Below are 15,919 nucleotides of genomic sequence, written 5' to 3'. Positions count from 1 at the left end.
AATATAAATGTAGGTCATGAATGCAGTGGTCAAACTCATTGTATCCTAAAATTATGATATTCCTCTCTGTGACTCAAAATTGGTAACAGATGGTCCTTAGATCAATACCGTATTTTGAGATCCTCCAACTCTCCTTTTAAATTCCAAAGTGGTACAAAATTTCAGGATAAGCTAAATGAGGCCAAAATCTGTTGCCTCATCTCTGCCTTTAAAATTTATCAAAAGAAGTTCTTGAAAACAAAAATATCTTCCCACTATAACTTCATATCATCGTTTATACTGAATATACAAGACACTTGATATATACCAAGAATATATGAAGACACTCATTGATGCATCTTTCTTAGCATCATTATCACAATGATAACTCTAAAAACTGAGAATATTCTAGAGGTTTCAGCTGAAGCATTTTCAGATATGATGACTCAGTGACTTTCCTGATACCACTTTAGTGTCCAAGGAAAGGTCAGAAACTTGGATGCATTGTCAGAAAAAATAAAAGCTAATTAAACAAATCTTAGGAGGATGAAAGTTGGATTGCTGGATGGCTCTGACAATGGAGTGGTTGTGAAACACCTCCAAGGCCTTTGAAAGTATGCCTAGTAGTAGAACCGTTCTGGCAGGAAGCTCAAAGGGACTGGCTCAAATGGCACACAAGGAGTGCTCAGTTCACCCTGTGTGGTGAATTTGGACGCATCAGGTTTGGGCTCTTTTTCCTTATGGTGTGTCTGCTTCCTTAATGTAGAATTTAAGGCAGGGGCATTTACAAGTTCCTTGCCTCAGAGCATCCCCATCTTGTATGTACTGGATCAGAGTGGATCCTCTGAGGCCCCAGAATACAGAAAGGAAGTTAGGAAGAGGCTTGAAAAAGTAGAACCGTGCTTATAGCATCACTGTGGTAAATAAAGCAAAGGGTAAAAGCTGACCTTTCCCCTGTTTTACATTATTTCAAGGTAAGATTTCTTGTTCTAATTTGTGAATCTAGCTGGGTTCCTGGACCCAGTTTCAATGCATGTATGTGTTGGTGGGTGGTTTCCCACATTCCCAACAAGCAACACTTGAGACACCAACTGGGAGTCCTACAGCTTAAGTTGATTCTGACAATACTACTGTCTAGGTTAAGGGTTCCACAGGCTAAGGGTTCAGTCCTACAACATTGCCCACTTCCCTTCAGAAGCCAGTCACAAGCTTTAGCTTTTAGCACCTCTGTTTCTGACTGACCGGCTATAGGTTGGATGTTCCAGGGGCCCCATTCTTGGACTTCAGATGCTACTCACAAGTCCAGGTTGTTTAATTACAATTCTTCTTCTTTTTTTTTTTTAAGATTTTATTTACTTATTTGACAGAGAGAAAGATCACAAGTAGGCAGAGAGGCAGGCAGAGAGAGAGGGGGAAGCAGGTGTCGCAGCCAGCGCGACAACACGACCAGGGTCATGAGGATGGTGAGACGAAGAAGAGCTGTAAAGAAATGAGGACAGGAGGGACACAGTGGACGATGTCCAAGCAGCGCCAACTTTATTACGAAGTGTGCCCGATTATATAGAAAGCAGAAACAATTAGGGAAGACTAACTGCCCACCACATACCAAAAATAGTTTCTCCAGGCTCCTGTTTATTAGTTCCCTTAGGTTGAACACGCAGGCATCCTGACACCAGCATGTTGCTACTTATAGATAAGTTCCCTATTGATGAAGGGACTGAAAAGGGGCACCAGATGCGATTTACGGCCCATGCAAGAACAGCAAGGTCCAGTCACGGATTTAGGACTTAGGCCTGCATTGTCCTGTACCTGATAAACCCCAATGGGTAGTCACATAAGCGATCATGAGACTCATAGCACAAACCCTTTCTCAGCACTGCTCAACCTTTTCATTGCTGAAGTTGCTTAACCCCTTAATGTCAGGGAGATGCAAGTCAGGGCCTGGTTTGGCTCATATCTCAAGCTTCTGCCTGGCTTCCCACAAGCAGGCTCCCTGCTGAGCAGAGAGCCTGATGCAGGGCTCGATCCCAGGACCCTGAGATCATGACCTGAGCTGAAAGCAGAGGCTTAACCCACTGAGCCACCGAGGCCCCCCTGTTTAGCTACATTTCTGACTGACAGACTAGGAATCAGAGTTCCCCACTCAAGTTCCATTAATTCACTAGAACAGGTCACAGAACTCAAAGGAACATTTTACTTACCAGACTTCTGGTTTATTTAAAAGGATATAACTCAAGAACCAGAAGGAGGAGATACATAGGGCAAACTATGGGGAAGGGGCATGGAGTTTTCATGCTCTTTCTGGGGGCAACACTCTTGCCAAATCTCCACACATTCATCAACCTAGAAGCTCCTTAAATTCCTTCCTTTGGGTATTTATGGACGGGTCATTACATAGACATAATTGGTTAAATCATTGGCCGTTGGTGGTCAAACTCAAACTCCAACCCCTCTCTACTCCTTAGAAATCACGGGATGGGACTAAGAATTCCAACTCTCTATTCATGATCGGTTCCCCTAGCAACAAGCCAGGAGTGCTTTCCAAAAGTCCCCTCATTAATATCAACCCAGTTATGGTGGAAAGGGGCTTGTAATGAATAACAAGACACTCATTTCACTTTTATGGCTCTAAAGTGAGATCAGGAACGGAGGACAAGAGAACAAATATTTTAACAAAAGATGCTCCCATTGCTCTTATCCTCAGAAAATTTCAAGCATTTTGGGAGCTGTGATCCAAGAACCATGGATGATATGAATGCCCAAATATAGATTTCTTATAGATCACAATATTGCACCTCCCAAAATAATCCAGTCTCCAAATTTTGGAGTGGTGTTCACTCCATAAAATGGAGATAGGCTCTTCTCTTTTTAAATATCTAGTCTTTTAAGTAATCCCATCTCAGCATCACTAATTCCCCTTTGTCCACCTCATTGTCCCACTGAGCAGGTGGCAGGGACTAGCATTCCTTAATGTGTATCTTTTGGAGATTTTTGAATGGCTATAACTAAATCAGTCCCTTTCTGTTTGGTTCTTAATAAAGAGGTTGCCAAACTGCCCCATTAATGATGGATTGGTTGATTGTTGATTTGTAAGTTAGCATTATCAAAGCAAGTAGATGTTTTTATAGTCTTATTTCCTGAATCTGGTTAATCATAGAAAAAACCAAAAATCCTGTTTCCCTTAAATTACTGGCAAATTGGTCAGTATTTCTGTAAAAATCTAGGTGTAGCTATGTAGCTTTTATCAGAGAGTGTTTTGTTGGAAAAACACCATATAGATCATTTAATAAAATTAATCTTCTTTACTTCTACCCTTTGTTCATAATAGTAATAATCGTTGGACATTTACTATCTCAGTCATCATACTAGACACTTTGCCTTTATTTTACTTTCTTATTCCCCTTATAAATATATCCACATCATATGGTGATGATTTAACCTGAAAGATCTACTAAGCAGCTTAAGATCTCAAAGTTTTCAGGTTACAGTGATAACATTTAAATAAACCAACTTATGTTGCTTTGTTACAGTACTTTATTTTATAGACAAGGAAAAACAGACCAAAGAAATTAAATGAATATTTCCAAGGTCAGTTCTAGGATTAGAACCTTCTATATAATTCATAGTGCATTGTTCTTTCAACTGTATGATCTTGCTTATCTTACAGGTTTTTGATATATGTAAAAAAATATATTGTCAATTCTTTTTAGTAACAATATATTTTAACTTCAGATTATTTTGCATTACAAATTTTCTTGCTTCCTAATGACTTATATTTTGGACTCTAACTAGTTCCATGATGTTTGTTAGGTGATTTTCTTCCAAAGGGTTAGGATGAAAGTACATGTTGTAAAGTTTATTAGCTTCCTGACGACTTCCTGAAAGTGGTATCTACTATTTTTATTTGTTGCCCTCTGCTCTTTTGGTTAAGAATGAGGAAACAAAAACTAAACACTAATAAATAATGTTCCAGAAAGTTTTATGTGATCATTTTGAGATTCCTACTGCTCTGCCATGACTAGTATTTTGCAATGTATCCTACAATGTTACAAAGAAATGTTGTTTTCTTCTTCAGAATATTTCCATGTTACAAGAATTTATAAATTTATAAATTTAAAGATTGTACACACTTCTACAATTATTAGTTTAGTGGGTTTTGACTTTGTTTTAAATTTACATGAGCATTGCTGAAAATAACACTCAATACATGGCTATTTAGGAAATTTAGTTGAAAGACCAATTAATTCAATATAACAAATAAATAACAGATGTCATAAGTAGGAATTTAAAAATGCAAATTAAATTGATAATATTGACAAATTTAATATGTCAGAATAAGGGTTCATAATGTTTCCAAAGAGAAAGGATTTTAGATCTCATCTGGTAACTAAGTGGAACCCAGGCACAATGGAAAACATCTTGCACTTGGTACTGGCTCATAAGAGGTGGTCTCAGTTCTGGCTGGATGGACATCTGTTTAGTTTGGCCTGTTGCTGTGCCATACTGATTTTAAATATTTTGATTACTTCCCTACCCTTAAAGATCAGCTGGTCATCTGATAATATCATTTCACATAAAATATGGAAACAAAAGTCAAAAGCTTTGGGATATATTACCCAAAGCTACATAAAGTTGAAGAGCAAGATCCAGGCTTATGTTCCTATTTTTTACACCTTATTTACACAGTTCTTTTATTACATCAATCATCTTTTCATATATAGTGTCAAGTAAACTTCAGCTTATTTGAAAAGCAATGATAAATTGTTTGAATTATCAGAGTCCTTTATGACAGACATTCAAACTTTGAACTCATACAGATCTGAGATAAGGTCTAAACTTACTTACGTACCTTCTTGGTAAAAAGCCTTTTTGCATGTTCTCAAATTTCTCTAAGCCTCAATTTTCTCATGTGTAAAATGAGTAGAACATTTATTTTAACAAGTAATATCGAGACTCTATAAGACGGACTCTATATGAAGCACTAGTGCAATATCTCCCCTAGAAAAGGCAGCCAGGAAGTGTTAGTTTCCCACCTGCACCAATCAAGAAAGTGACATTGTCATTCTTCAAACTGATGAGTGGACTTGGGTGAAAATCAGTTAACAAAAACAGGAGATATGTTTTAAGCAGTTGAAATAAAATTCCTTATATATTTTTAAGAAAGAAATAAACTGCTTAAGTATAGATTAATGAAATGTTAACCAAAAAAAAACCCTCAGTACGGTGGGTTTGGGGGGGGGGTAGGAAAAGAAAGAAATGAAAGAAGATGGCATTGGGAGGGAGACAAACCATAAAAGACTCAATCTCAAAAAACAGACTGAGGGTTGCTGGGGGGACAGGAGAGGGTGGTGGGGATAGGGACATTGGGGAGGGTATGTGCTATGATGAGTGCTGTGAAATGTGTAAACCTGGCGATTCACAGACCTGTACCCCTGGGGATAAAAATACGTTACAAGTTTATTTACAAAAACAAAACAAACAAACAAAAAAAAAAAACAAAAAAACTTCACTATATTCACTTCTTCAATTTAAAAATCAGAAATTAAGTCCATTATAGTAATTAGCTAAATGAGAAGTAATGATCTTCAACTTTGCAAACCCATGCCAATCCACATACCTTTTCACTTCCTAACAAACACTAGCTAATTAACATTTGAATATAGTGGTAATTTTTATAATGAAAGTTATTGTAAGAATATGATGTTTTAGACTCATACGCAGTCATCTTAATACAGTTAGTTAGGATGATGATTAATGATGTGCTCAGTTTTTTTCTGTTTACTAACATAAATTTTTGTGCTTATTGAATTTTTATTTCTTTTATTACTAGTTAGATTAAGCATGTTTGGTTTGGGTCTCTGCATTCTTATTTTGTGCTAGATCTATTTCCCTGTTAGGTCTATCTTTTATTGATTTGAAATACTTTTTTCATATTAAGTAAATATGTAGATTTTGTATAAGTAATACATTTTTAAATGTTTGTTTCTTATATATTAAAATTTTTGTGATGAGCTTTGTAGTTAAGTATGCAATTATTTTTACTACTTTTCCATAATGTGATTTCTAACATAGATAGGTCTTCTCTATTTAGCATTTAAAAAAAATGCATGCATTTTATTCTAATGTTTTATGTTTTTGCTTAGTGGTTTTCAATGTAAAGGTTTAGCTTTCCAATTAACTTTCAATAATTGGGAAGATTAGTCTATTAAGAGTCCATGATATCGTTTATGTTACTCAATAGCTACTAAGCAGTTTAGTGACATGATCACTGTTGCCAATTTATTTAAGTGAGTTAACATAACACATGTAAATGTACAATGCCTATATTTTTAATATTTCAAGTATGTTATTAAACTATCCTTATTGATAGAAGTAGGAGATAAATCTATTTGCTATATGAGTGTGGCACCTTAGACCCCCCACAGTAAATGTGCTTCATCGAGATGATATATTTACTAGGTTTCAAGGGCTTGGTTTACCTTATAAAACAGCCGAATCCACCTAAGGATGAACCACGTTCCCACAATGAAAATCTTGAAGTAATTTCCGAGGATGTGGAAGATTGCTTGCATATTGTAAATAAACATTTGTGGCAGAATTATGCGTGGGTAAAATTCATGAGTTTCTTAAAACAAGGCAATAATTTTGATGTCTAAGTAACTTTAGTTATTCATACTGGACAAAGCAACAAATTACAAAGGGCATATTTTCAGTTTTGACTCAACAGAAGGGTTGGCATGAAATAAAGACTTAATTTTGTCCTCAGTGACCCCAGTACTATTTATTACACAGATTTTCAGTACCTTTACTATGTTGACTTATGCAATATTATTTACTCTTGCTTTACTAGGCTTTAGAATACAGAAGATAACATAAAGAAATTGAAATGATCTGAATTTAAAAGAAGAGTCAGATTAAAAGCGTAGTTATTCCAGCCAGGGTGTAGATTTATCTGCAATTAATAGCAAAGGATTATGGCTTTATCTCTGCCACATAAGTTACGGAGCTACTCACTTTATCTGACTAAAACCATATGGGAGTAAAGAGAGATGAAACAAAATAACAACCGAAAAAAGACACGGGCAAAATAATTCCTCAGATCACTGCAAAACCTCAGTACTGCCTCGGGCCTGTGGCGGTTGGCATCCTCATACCAGCTTCTATAATCATGAGGTAGGGCTAGGGAGACAGGGAGGGTCTTGAATCAGCAGTGAGATGACACTTCTGTTTTTAAGAAGCAAAGCAGTGCTCAGAGAACTAGAAGACACTATAGAAAGATCGCTACTGGGACCATTACTATTTGTTGAAAAGAATATATATCATGAGCTTTAAAGCTATTTATATTCTATAATTCACTAATATACCTTCTATGAATGTTTTGCAATAAATGATTAAAAAACTAGTACTAGAAAAATTTCATTCAAAGATGTTTATATCTGTATTTGTAATAGCAAGATATTGGAAATAACTTTTAACTTCAGTAGCATAAAAGTGAAAATACCTTACAAGCTAATTGAGGATTTTTAAAATGAACTGTGGTACAATTATAATATGTAATAACATGGGGTCTTTTAAAAGGACTTCAAGGAAATGTAATGGTGGGAGAGAGAGATCAACATTACCATAGTGGTATTCCTTGGCACATCATCTTTTTTCATTTAACTGTATTGTGCATTCTTTTTCTTTAGAGTGTAAAGGGTTAAGAGGATGATTAGCAGAAAGAAAATAAGTCAGCGAGGAAAAGGCTTCATTTAGCTGGAATATTATAGGTGCTACACTTTCCTTTTCCTAGAATTTCCCTCTCTTTCTCCTTTACTAGCAAACATCCAGATTAAACATAACCTCTGTGAAATGACCCCTAATTATGCCTGCTAAGTACAACTTACGTTTATTTTTTCTGATTAAAATGCATTGTAATTGTGTGCTCTTATACCTGTGTTCCAAAAAATGTATTTCTTACAGTACAAAGAAACACAATATTCTCATATGCCTTAGTATACTGAAGTGTCTGTTTTATCACAAGTTTTGGATACATATATGCTGAGTGAATAAATGCATGAAAGAATCAATAACTTGATAAAATGAATGCAATAGATTAGGTGAGTTTTAAGGAAGCATCCAGGATTATGATGCTTTCCTCAAATATACATGTAAGTGAAGATTTCAATAACTAGTTGCTTAATTATATATGGAGTAAGTCAATTACTTAAAAGGTGAATTATTTTTGTTTTAATTTTCTTTAATAAATGTGGTACATGGGTGCATATACTATATTTATTGACTGGTATCCTGACATATTAAGGGTTGTGTTTAATTGTGTATTTTCCTTAAAGAAAGGTGCTCTTGTTAAGCATGGTAATTTAGTTCTCTACGCTTTGGGCCATCTAAGAAAAAAATCATTAATTTCTCATTTTATTCTGCATGAATAATTTTGAAACTCATCGATATGACTTTTTAGTTATAATTAAGAATATCAGTTCAGTTCTTTTGTAGAATAATGCCATAATGTTTCTGATTTAGAAAGCAGAAATACAAGTTTTTATCATTCTGAGTGCATTGTATATTCATAACAAGTACAAATAATATTTCATAATTAATGTTAAGAAAAAAGGCACTTAAAATTAATCTTGTCAAACAGTGTTTAGTTTTGGAAATGCAAACTAAGTCAACTTACTTCCTTTCCCTAGAAGCGCTGCCACTGTTGTGACATTGTGTTTCATTTTGTAACCCATCTGCTACTTAGGCCAGATATGCATTTTCTGGATGCAATCTGTTGGTTTCCAATGGTTTACTACATGGTGGGCTCTATTGACAAGTAGGTGACGAAATCTTTGGCACACTAACCAGCGTGGTGTCCTGTGGTTTGTCATGTGCTGTGGCCCCGTGTTGCATGATGAGTGTAATTTGCCATTTCAGTATTGCAAATATGGTGTATTTTGCATGCAGAGCTTATGTTCTCGTGTTACAAATCTTGTATTCAAACTTGCGAAGCAGTAATCTGTTGTTGAATTAAAACAAATCTCGCTGCATGTGAATTTTGTCACTTTTGTTTAGTTTCTAAAGCTATTTCAGTTTTGTGTTGTCTCTAGCAATAACATTATTACTGTGGGCCTTGGGGTAGAGAAAATCTAATGGTCCATTGTTGTGATGCTTGATGACATTGTTATAACTTCTGGAAATCTTCCAGTAATTTAAAGATGCTCCTTTTAAGCCAGATTTATAAACTGGAGCATTTCCTTAAGAACTTCCTTTATTTTAGTAACATATATCAGTATATAATTTCTAAAACTTTGTTAATCAAAAAGTCAAATGTGTGCAATGTGTATTAAAATATGATCTTTAGTTTTATATTTCCTATAAATCATGTTCATCCATATAAAAGAATTTCTAAACTACTATGCTTATAAAATGTGCTAGTTTTCCATTTAAAAATAAAGTCAGCCAGAGCCTTCAAAACAAAATGCTAAAGTTACTAATTAAGAATTTTCATGCTTACGTTTGTCCTGTAGATTGAAAAAACAAAGTTTTATAACTTTGGAAGTGTTTATTGGCTGTGGATACATTAAAGAGCAAACTGACTAATGTTTATTTAACCTCTATTCTATATTAATGTAATTTGCATTATCAGATGTCTTAATCATCTAATCAACTAAGATGTAGTAGATGTATTGAAATTACTATTTAAATTTATAAACGTGAAATCAACCTATATTTTATAGTAATATTACTTTGGAGTGATAGTATTCTACTGAAATTCATTAGAAAAACAATATTAAAAAAAAAAAAAACCTCCCATCTGTCTTTGATGATGTAAACTATGAAATTAATTCTTTCTCTATGGAAGTGTTTATGGTGAGGGAAAGAAGAAACGAGAGGATCAACTTCCTATGATTAGAGATGACACGGGATTGGCTACAAGTTGATCATTATTGAATCTGAGTGGGTGATTGGAATATGGAGGTTCACTGTGTTCTTCTCTTTCCCTAGTGTTTGAATTTTCATTAAAAAGCCAAAAACACCTTTGAATGAATTAAAACACTTACAAACAGCCCCATGGATTCATACATTCACATTATAGTTCTCCTTGAAAAAGAAGGCTTAGAAAACAGTTAAAAGGAAGTGTTGCCATTTAGATTATCGTTTTTTCATGAATATTGATTTATTTCTTAGGCAGCCATCTGGTGGCCAAATGCTATAAAGCAACTATGCTGAATAAAAAGGCAGTGGCTTTGCAAATAGGAGAGTGTGGAGAATTCATGACAGACGTAGCGTTGTAAGAATAAATTGGTAGCCAGATTAAAAAAGGGGAAAAAGGAGTACAAATTAATATTAAATGGATATAAAAACAAATAATCTAAACTTAAAACCTGGAAAACAAAATGTTTATACATGGTTCTGAAATGCCATTCCAATTTATGTATTTACTATAGATTTAAACTTATATTTATCATAATTACTAAAATCACTTGTCAAGGCTATACGTAAACTACGACAGCCAACATTTTGAGTATGGAATTAACTGAAACATGTGGGTATATGTAGCTATTAGCTATTTAGCACAGGTATGCATAATAAATTTTTTTGTCAAGTTTCAACTTCATTGACTTATTACTGATGAAATATTCATTTTCCCATCATAACTTGTATCTGTGTATCTTTTAACAATCAAGCTTATCTTCTATCACCTTATCTTTCCCTTTTTTAATATAGATAATTATAGTGAAGAGATTATTTTTTATTGGGGAAAAAACCCTAAGAATTCAAATAGAAAATGATTCAAATTATAGTAAGGTGGATTGAAGGTATATGACTTGGTCATCATTTTTATGACCCATAAGGGACCATATTACATTAATTTTCCACCTATTAAAAGTTTTTTAATAGATAAAAGAACAATTGTCAATTTCCAAGTTAAAAGAAACATCAAAATAAGATATTTCTAGGGATTAAACTTGATCATCATATTGATTCGAAATTATGGCCCTGACCTCTTACCATGGGAAATTTATTTGGAATTCTGTTTCCAAAGTTTTAGCCATAAAATCTCTGCCACAGAAAATTGTTCCTGATTGAAGCAAAATATTTTTTTCTGGACTACTCTGGAGATCTTGGACTCAGAACTTTGGTAATACTTTCTCTCTTGATGTGGCTAGTTCAACCAATCACACACTTGGGAAAAGATACTCAGGCAATTTACCTGTAATTTAAGAATCTCAAAGGAACTACCGTTCTTTAAGTTCTCCACTTCTATTTTAAATCAGAAGATGTGGGCATCATTTAGCCCAATTCTTCTCCATCCTCAATCAACTTAGTACCTAGAACATTCTTATACTCCTTCAAGTTCAGTCTCCTTTATCTGATTCAGTTGTATTTTTCTAGTTTGTATGAAGCAGAGGCAGGGGAGAGTGGTTCTTTCAGTCAGCTTCAATGGCAACATTTTCTTTTAATTCAGTGGGAGAATGCTAGTATTTAACAGTGGTAGAGGAAAAGACTATTATAATTCATGGGAATTTGTATCCTAGTTTAGCAGGCATTTCACACAATCAAAAAGATCAGGTCATTAAATCACTGGCTCAAAACCTTTAGGCTGGCTGAATGGTAAGTTTAAATACAACTGATGTTTATATATTTTTCATGCTCATGGCTGTGCAGAACCAATCTTTAACACATAGCTTTACACAGAGAAATAATACACATTTAAAAATAAACACTTCACAGTTTAATACTTCTTTGTTGGGCTAAGCCATCTAAATTAATATAAGCATTCATTTCTACTCTTACCAAAAGTACCATAGGAATTATAAAGAATAAATAAATGTCCTTCCTTTGAAATAGTGTGCTAACCATAAAAACACAGTTCTAACGTGCTTTATCTATTTGATTGCAAAAATGGGTGTTTTTCACGTTTTAGTTGTATAATTGATAAATATTATTAAATAAAATTTCTTAACACATAATGCTTTGAAACGGTTGGGATCTAATGAAACAGAGAGAGCTCAAAGATATGAATATTTCATGTCAGCACAGAATACTATATTTTAATTCCCATCAACTTGTATCTACCAGGGCAAATTGTGTGAAAGCCATCTCTAAGGGCAGCCTAAACAAGTGTAGTGGATAAGCATGCCCTGTTCATAGTATGGTGGTTTATTGAAAGCCCGTTCTTCTCTGTTGATTTTTATCAAAGCCTAGATGATTTACTCAGGTGTGGAGTGACTTTTGCTGCCAACATGGTGGTTGTGGACAAAGAGAGTACCATGAGTGCAGAGGAAGACTACATGGCCGATGCCAAAACAATTGTAAATGTGCAGACCCTCTTCAGGTAAATTTCTCAATAACTCAGCCCTGTGGCCTATTTACTGCTAATATTGGTGAAATATTTGACTCTGAGTCTGTATATAAAGAATGAACATGAGGTACTTATATTTATTCATTTGATCCTAAAGCAAATGCTTATTTAGCCTCCAATGTAGGACTGGCACCGTATGATTAATTTCTAACTTAGGGTCATTCTTTTCAAAGCAGATATAATAACAAACCTGTTTTCTGGTGTAGTTTAACAATAACAAATTCTAATTCCTGTTCAGTTGCAGTCAAGATTTTGTTATTTTTGGTTTTATGCCTGGCAGTGGCCAAAAGTATGCATTTACAATATGAATTACTAAATGAGATATTGTAAGGCTGTGAAAAGGTAATTTACCCATGTTAAGAGCCAAGTCATAACCTTATCCTCACTATTTTCCTGTTTTTCATTAATAAACTTACCCAGATAGGAATTCCTTTATGATTATCTTTGGGTAAGAAAGAAAACTAGAGAAAAGTCCATGCTATAAGCAAAGTCAAAATTACCTGTAAATGAAGACATCTTTGTCACTTGAAATGGTTCTTTCTGAAATCATTTTAAAATGTAAATATCTAAAAGATCATTAATTTAGTTTTGTGGGTTTTGTGGAAGTCTAAAGGAACTATCTGAGGTACCAGGTTATGGAAGTAAATAAAACAGTCTGAACTCCATCATCATCTCTTGTTCCACATTAACTCCTTCAATATTGTAGCAAAGCCTGTATTGAGGGTAATTATCAATTTGTTGTTTGAGTTCAGAATTCAGAAGAAAAAGCCTAGATGTGAGTCCCACTTAAGTTGACTCTTTATTTATTATATGCTCTTAGGGAAATTACTTCCTTCTCTAAACCTCAGTGTCTTAATCACAAGGTTGTTTGGGATTTAAAAATATGTACTGCTCTAGCACATGGTTGGTAGTTTTCAGTTACTCTATGAATGTTAGTGACTGTAATTATTAACACTATCATGACCACTTTCATGTGAAAATAAAAAAGTAGAAAAGCCAGAGACTTTGGAACAGTACAGCAACAAACTTCATCTGGCACTTCAATCCCTTAGGGTCCAGCAGATACATGTGACTTTAAGTATATTTCTTAACCCCATAGAAATTCAGATTCTCATATCTATAAAATGCATGTGGAAAATAATTAACCCTTCCTGCAGTGTTAATGTAAGGACCAGAAATTAGGTAGGTGATGAATCTGTCACAGCATCTGGAAAATTTACTCGGAACTTGCATAAGAACCTCTTGTTCCAAAAGGAGAAAAATGTATCCTCTAAAGTTACTGTACTGTGGCAGTTCATTTAGAATATAGCTAACTAGTTATTGGGCTAAATGAAATAGGACATTTAAAGGTTGCATAGCACATGTTTAAAATATGACATATATGTAAGTAATTTTCCCCCCTCTGGAGAATGGAAAAAGAAATTACAAGTGGAAAATTAATTCAGAGAGGGATGAGATTTATAGCCAGCGAACAAAGTGAAATCATACTTTTTGGTTCCATGCATGGCAAAAGTTAGTTACATTTTTAACAGGGGAGGATCCCCAGTCTGTTTATGAAACATACCACTTTAATTTTCAGCTTATCAATGCCTTATTTCTATTATGCTTTATTTTTTGTTATGGTAAAGTTTCAGTTGATTTGACTTGGCTTTTATTATATAGTCTATGAATGAGTTATTTTGATTTCCAGATAATAATAAATAGATAATAATAAATCCCCATCTTCCTGAAAGGTGCAAAGGCTCTAATCTTTTAAAACTAACTGACCAGAATAACTAAAAGCAGATACCTATGTTGTGGTATTATCATCATTTCACTAAGTACGTAACAATATTTTTCAGGAAAAAAAAAATCTGTGAAACTCTTTAATGGAATAGTCCTTGAGCTGGTGGTCAGTGCATGCTAAACTAGGCTAGTCTTGCATAATAAAGTACAAAAGTCAGATATTGATAGATCCCCGTGATGTATGGAATGTTGCTTATATAGACAAATGGCCAAAATCATGCAGATTTGGCAATTTCATTGTATAGATGCAGTCAGTTACCACTTTTGAGGTCACTTTCCCACATTCCCTGATGATTTGGGTTCCTGATTCACTGTGACTCTTGAAAGCCCTGTTTCTACCATCATTCTTGATGATTTTAACAATTCCATGTAGACAATCCTTTTAATGTCTTACCTTAGGCACCTGTTCTCCCGGTCATAGCCTTTCCCTTGAAGTACCAGTAACATTCCCCTCCTTCCTCTCAATTTCATTTAGGTCTGGGAATACTAATGCTTATTTTCTGCTTCAATTCTTCTAATACCTCCAATTTTTAATAGTCCTGTGTCTCCACTGGAACATACTATCCACTGGATCAAATACCTTTTCACTGTCCTTATTCACCTGAGAGCTTTTCTTCCCTCCTTACCAGATTAAGTTCCAGATCAATCATTATAATCACTCCTGTGCTGAAACCCTAAACAGATAATTACTGATTATCTACTATGGACTAATACCAATCTCAACTCTCCCATTCTCCCTTCCTCCACTCCCAGTTTTCTTTCACGTTCTTTGCCCACTATCTTGCATGAAATTCCTTAAAGACAGATGACCAGTTCCAGAGGTAGAATCCAGATATCCTCATAAGTGTGCAACAGGCAACCAGAAATCTCATCCCAGTGGCTGGGTACCAAGCTATTTAGGATTAAAGCATAATACTCCATCTTCAAGGGAATGTTGAGTATACAAGAGTGAATAGTGTTAAAAATTATTGAAGAAGACAATTTAGGTGATACAAATAGACTTTATTTAACACTTCATGAAGTGGGCAGTCTCCATTCCTAAGGTCCAGAGAGGGTGGGCGGCAGGAAGTTCTTATAGGATAAGGAACAAGGAACAAAGAACTAAGTATAGAGCCCAGGTTTGGCTTGGCATTTGAGGGTTGGCTGACTGGGTATATTGTGTTTCTGGTCAAGTATAGCATTTATGGGTGTCAAATGACAAAACTAAAACAATTTCGTAACAAGCTTGATAGCCTTTATTCAAGGGAAGACAGCCTATGGATTGGGAAAGTACAGTGCCTCACAAGCAGTGGGACATTTTTCCAATGCTAGAAGGGGCACCTTGTAAATAGGGCATGGCAGGCTAGGAGGTCAGGCATTTCCTGGTCAGGCTAGTAGGTCCTGTTCTCTAGCATAAGCTGAGCTAGCTAAAGCTGATTTGGAGGATTGAGATTGGTGTGTATTAGGTTTCCTTAATAGGTATTCACTATAAGTACTTGGGACTTAAGTTTAGATTTGTGATGTGGGCGGGGCCACTGAGACAGCCTCTGAGTTGTGGGTCCTGATATGCAAATTAATTTTATCACAGAGACACAAAAGTTAGAATCTAAGTTTTAGTTTGCTGACATGGCAACCTAGCAGGAGAAGCTCCGTCTTGGGCTTAGGAATTTATTTCAATAATGGTATCTCTAAAATATCTCACCCAGTCCTTCTATCTTCATGAATGTCATTAATTTCCTCAAAGGTGAACCAAATTCTAATCTGCTTGGCATCTGTATGAAATTAGCAAACTAAGGTGACCTTATGCTGTTGCTCTGCATGGGACGA

At 34.9% G+C, this 15,919-nt stretch overlaps 1 protein-coding gene across 9 annotated transcripts in view; it reads left to right on the top strand.

The window, feature by feature from the left end:
* KCNT2 (potassium sodium-activated channel subfamily T member 2) overlaps positions 1-15,919 on the top strand; it is a 363,831-nt gene that overhangs the window by 274,749 nt on the left and 73,163 nt on the right. For 6 of the 9 annotated variants that reach the window (XM_044266867.1, XM_044266865.1, XM_044266866.1 and 3 more), the window contains exons 20-21: positions 8,723-8,794; positions 12,167-12,301. In XM_044266867.1, the coding sequence (XP_044122802.1) occupies positions 8,723-8,794; positions 12,167-12,301 (207 nt within the window). The remainder of the gene's footprint in view (positions 1-8,722; positions 8,795-12,166; positions 12,302-15,919) is intronic. The other 3 variants (XM_044266873.1, XM_044266869.1, XM_044266868.1) reach the window with 1 other exon arrangement.

This window comes from Neovison vison, chromosome 10 (genome assembly GCF_020171115.1).
Source record: "Neovison vison isolate M4711 chromosome 10, ASM_NN_V1, whole genome shotgun sequence".
NCBI lineage: Eukaryota > Metazoa > Chordata > Mammalia > Carnivora > Mustelidae > Neogale > Neogale vison.
Note: the sequence above shows the minus strand (reverse complement) of the source record. Positions and strands in the feature narration are given on the sequence as shown.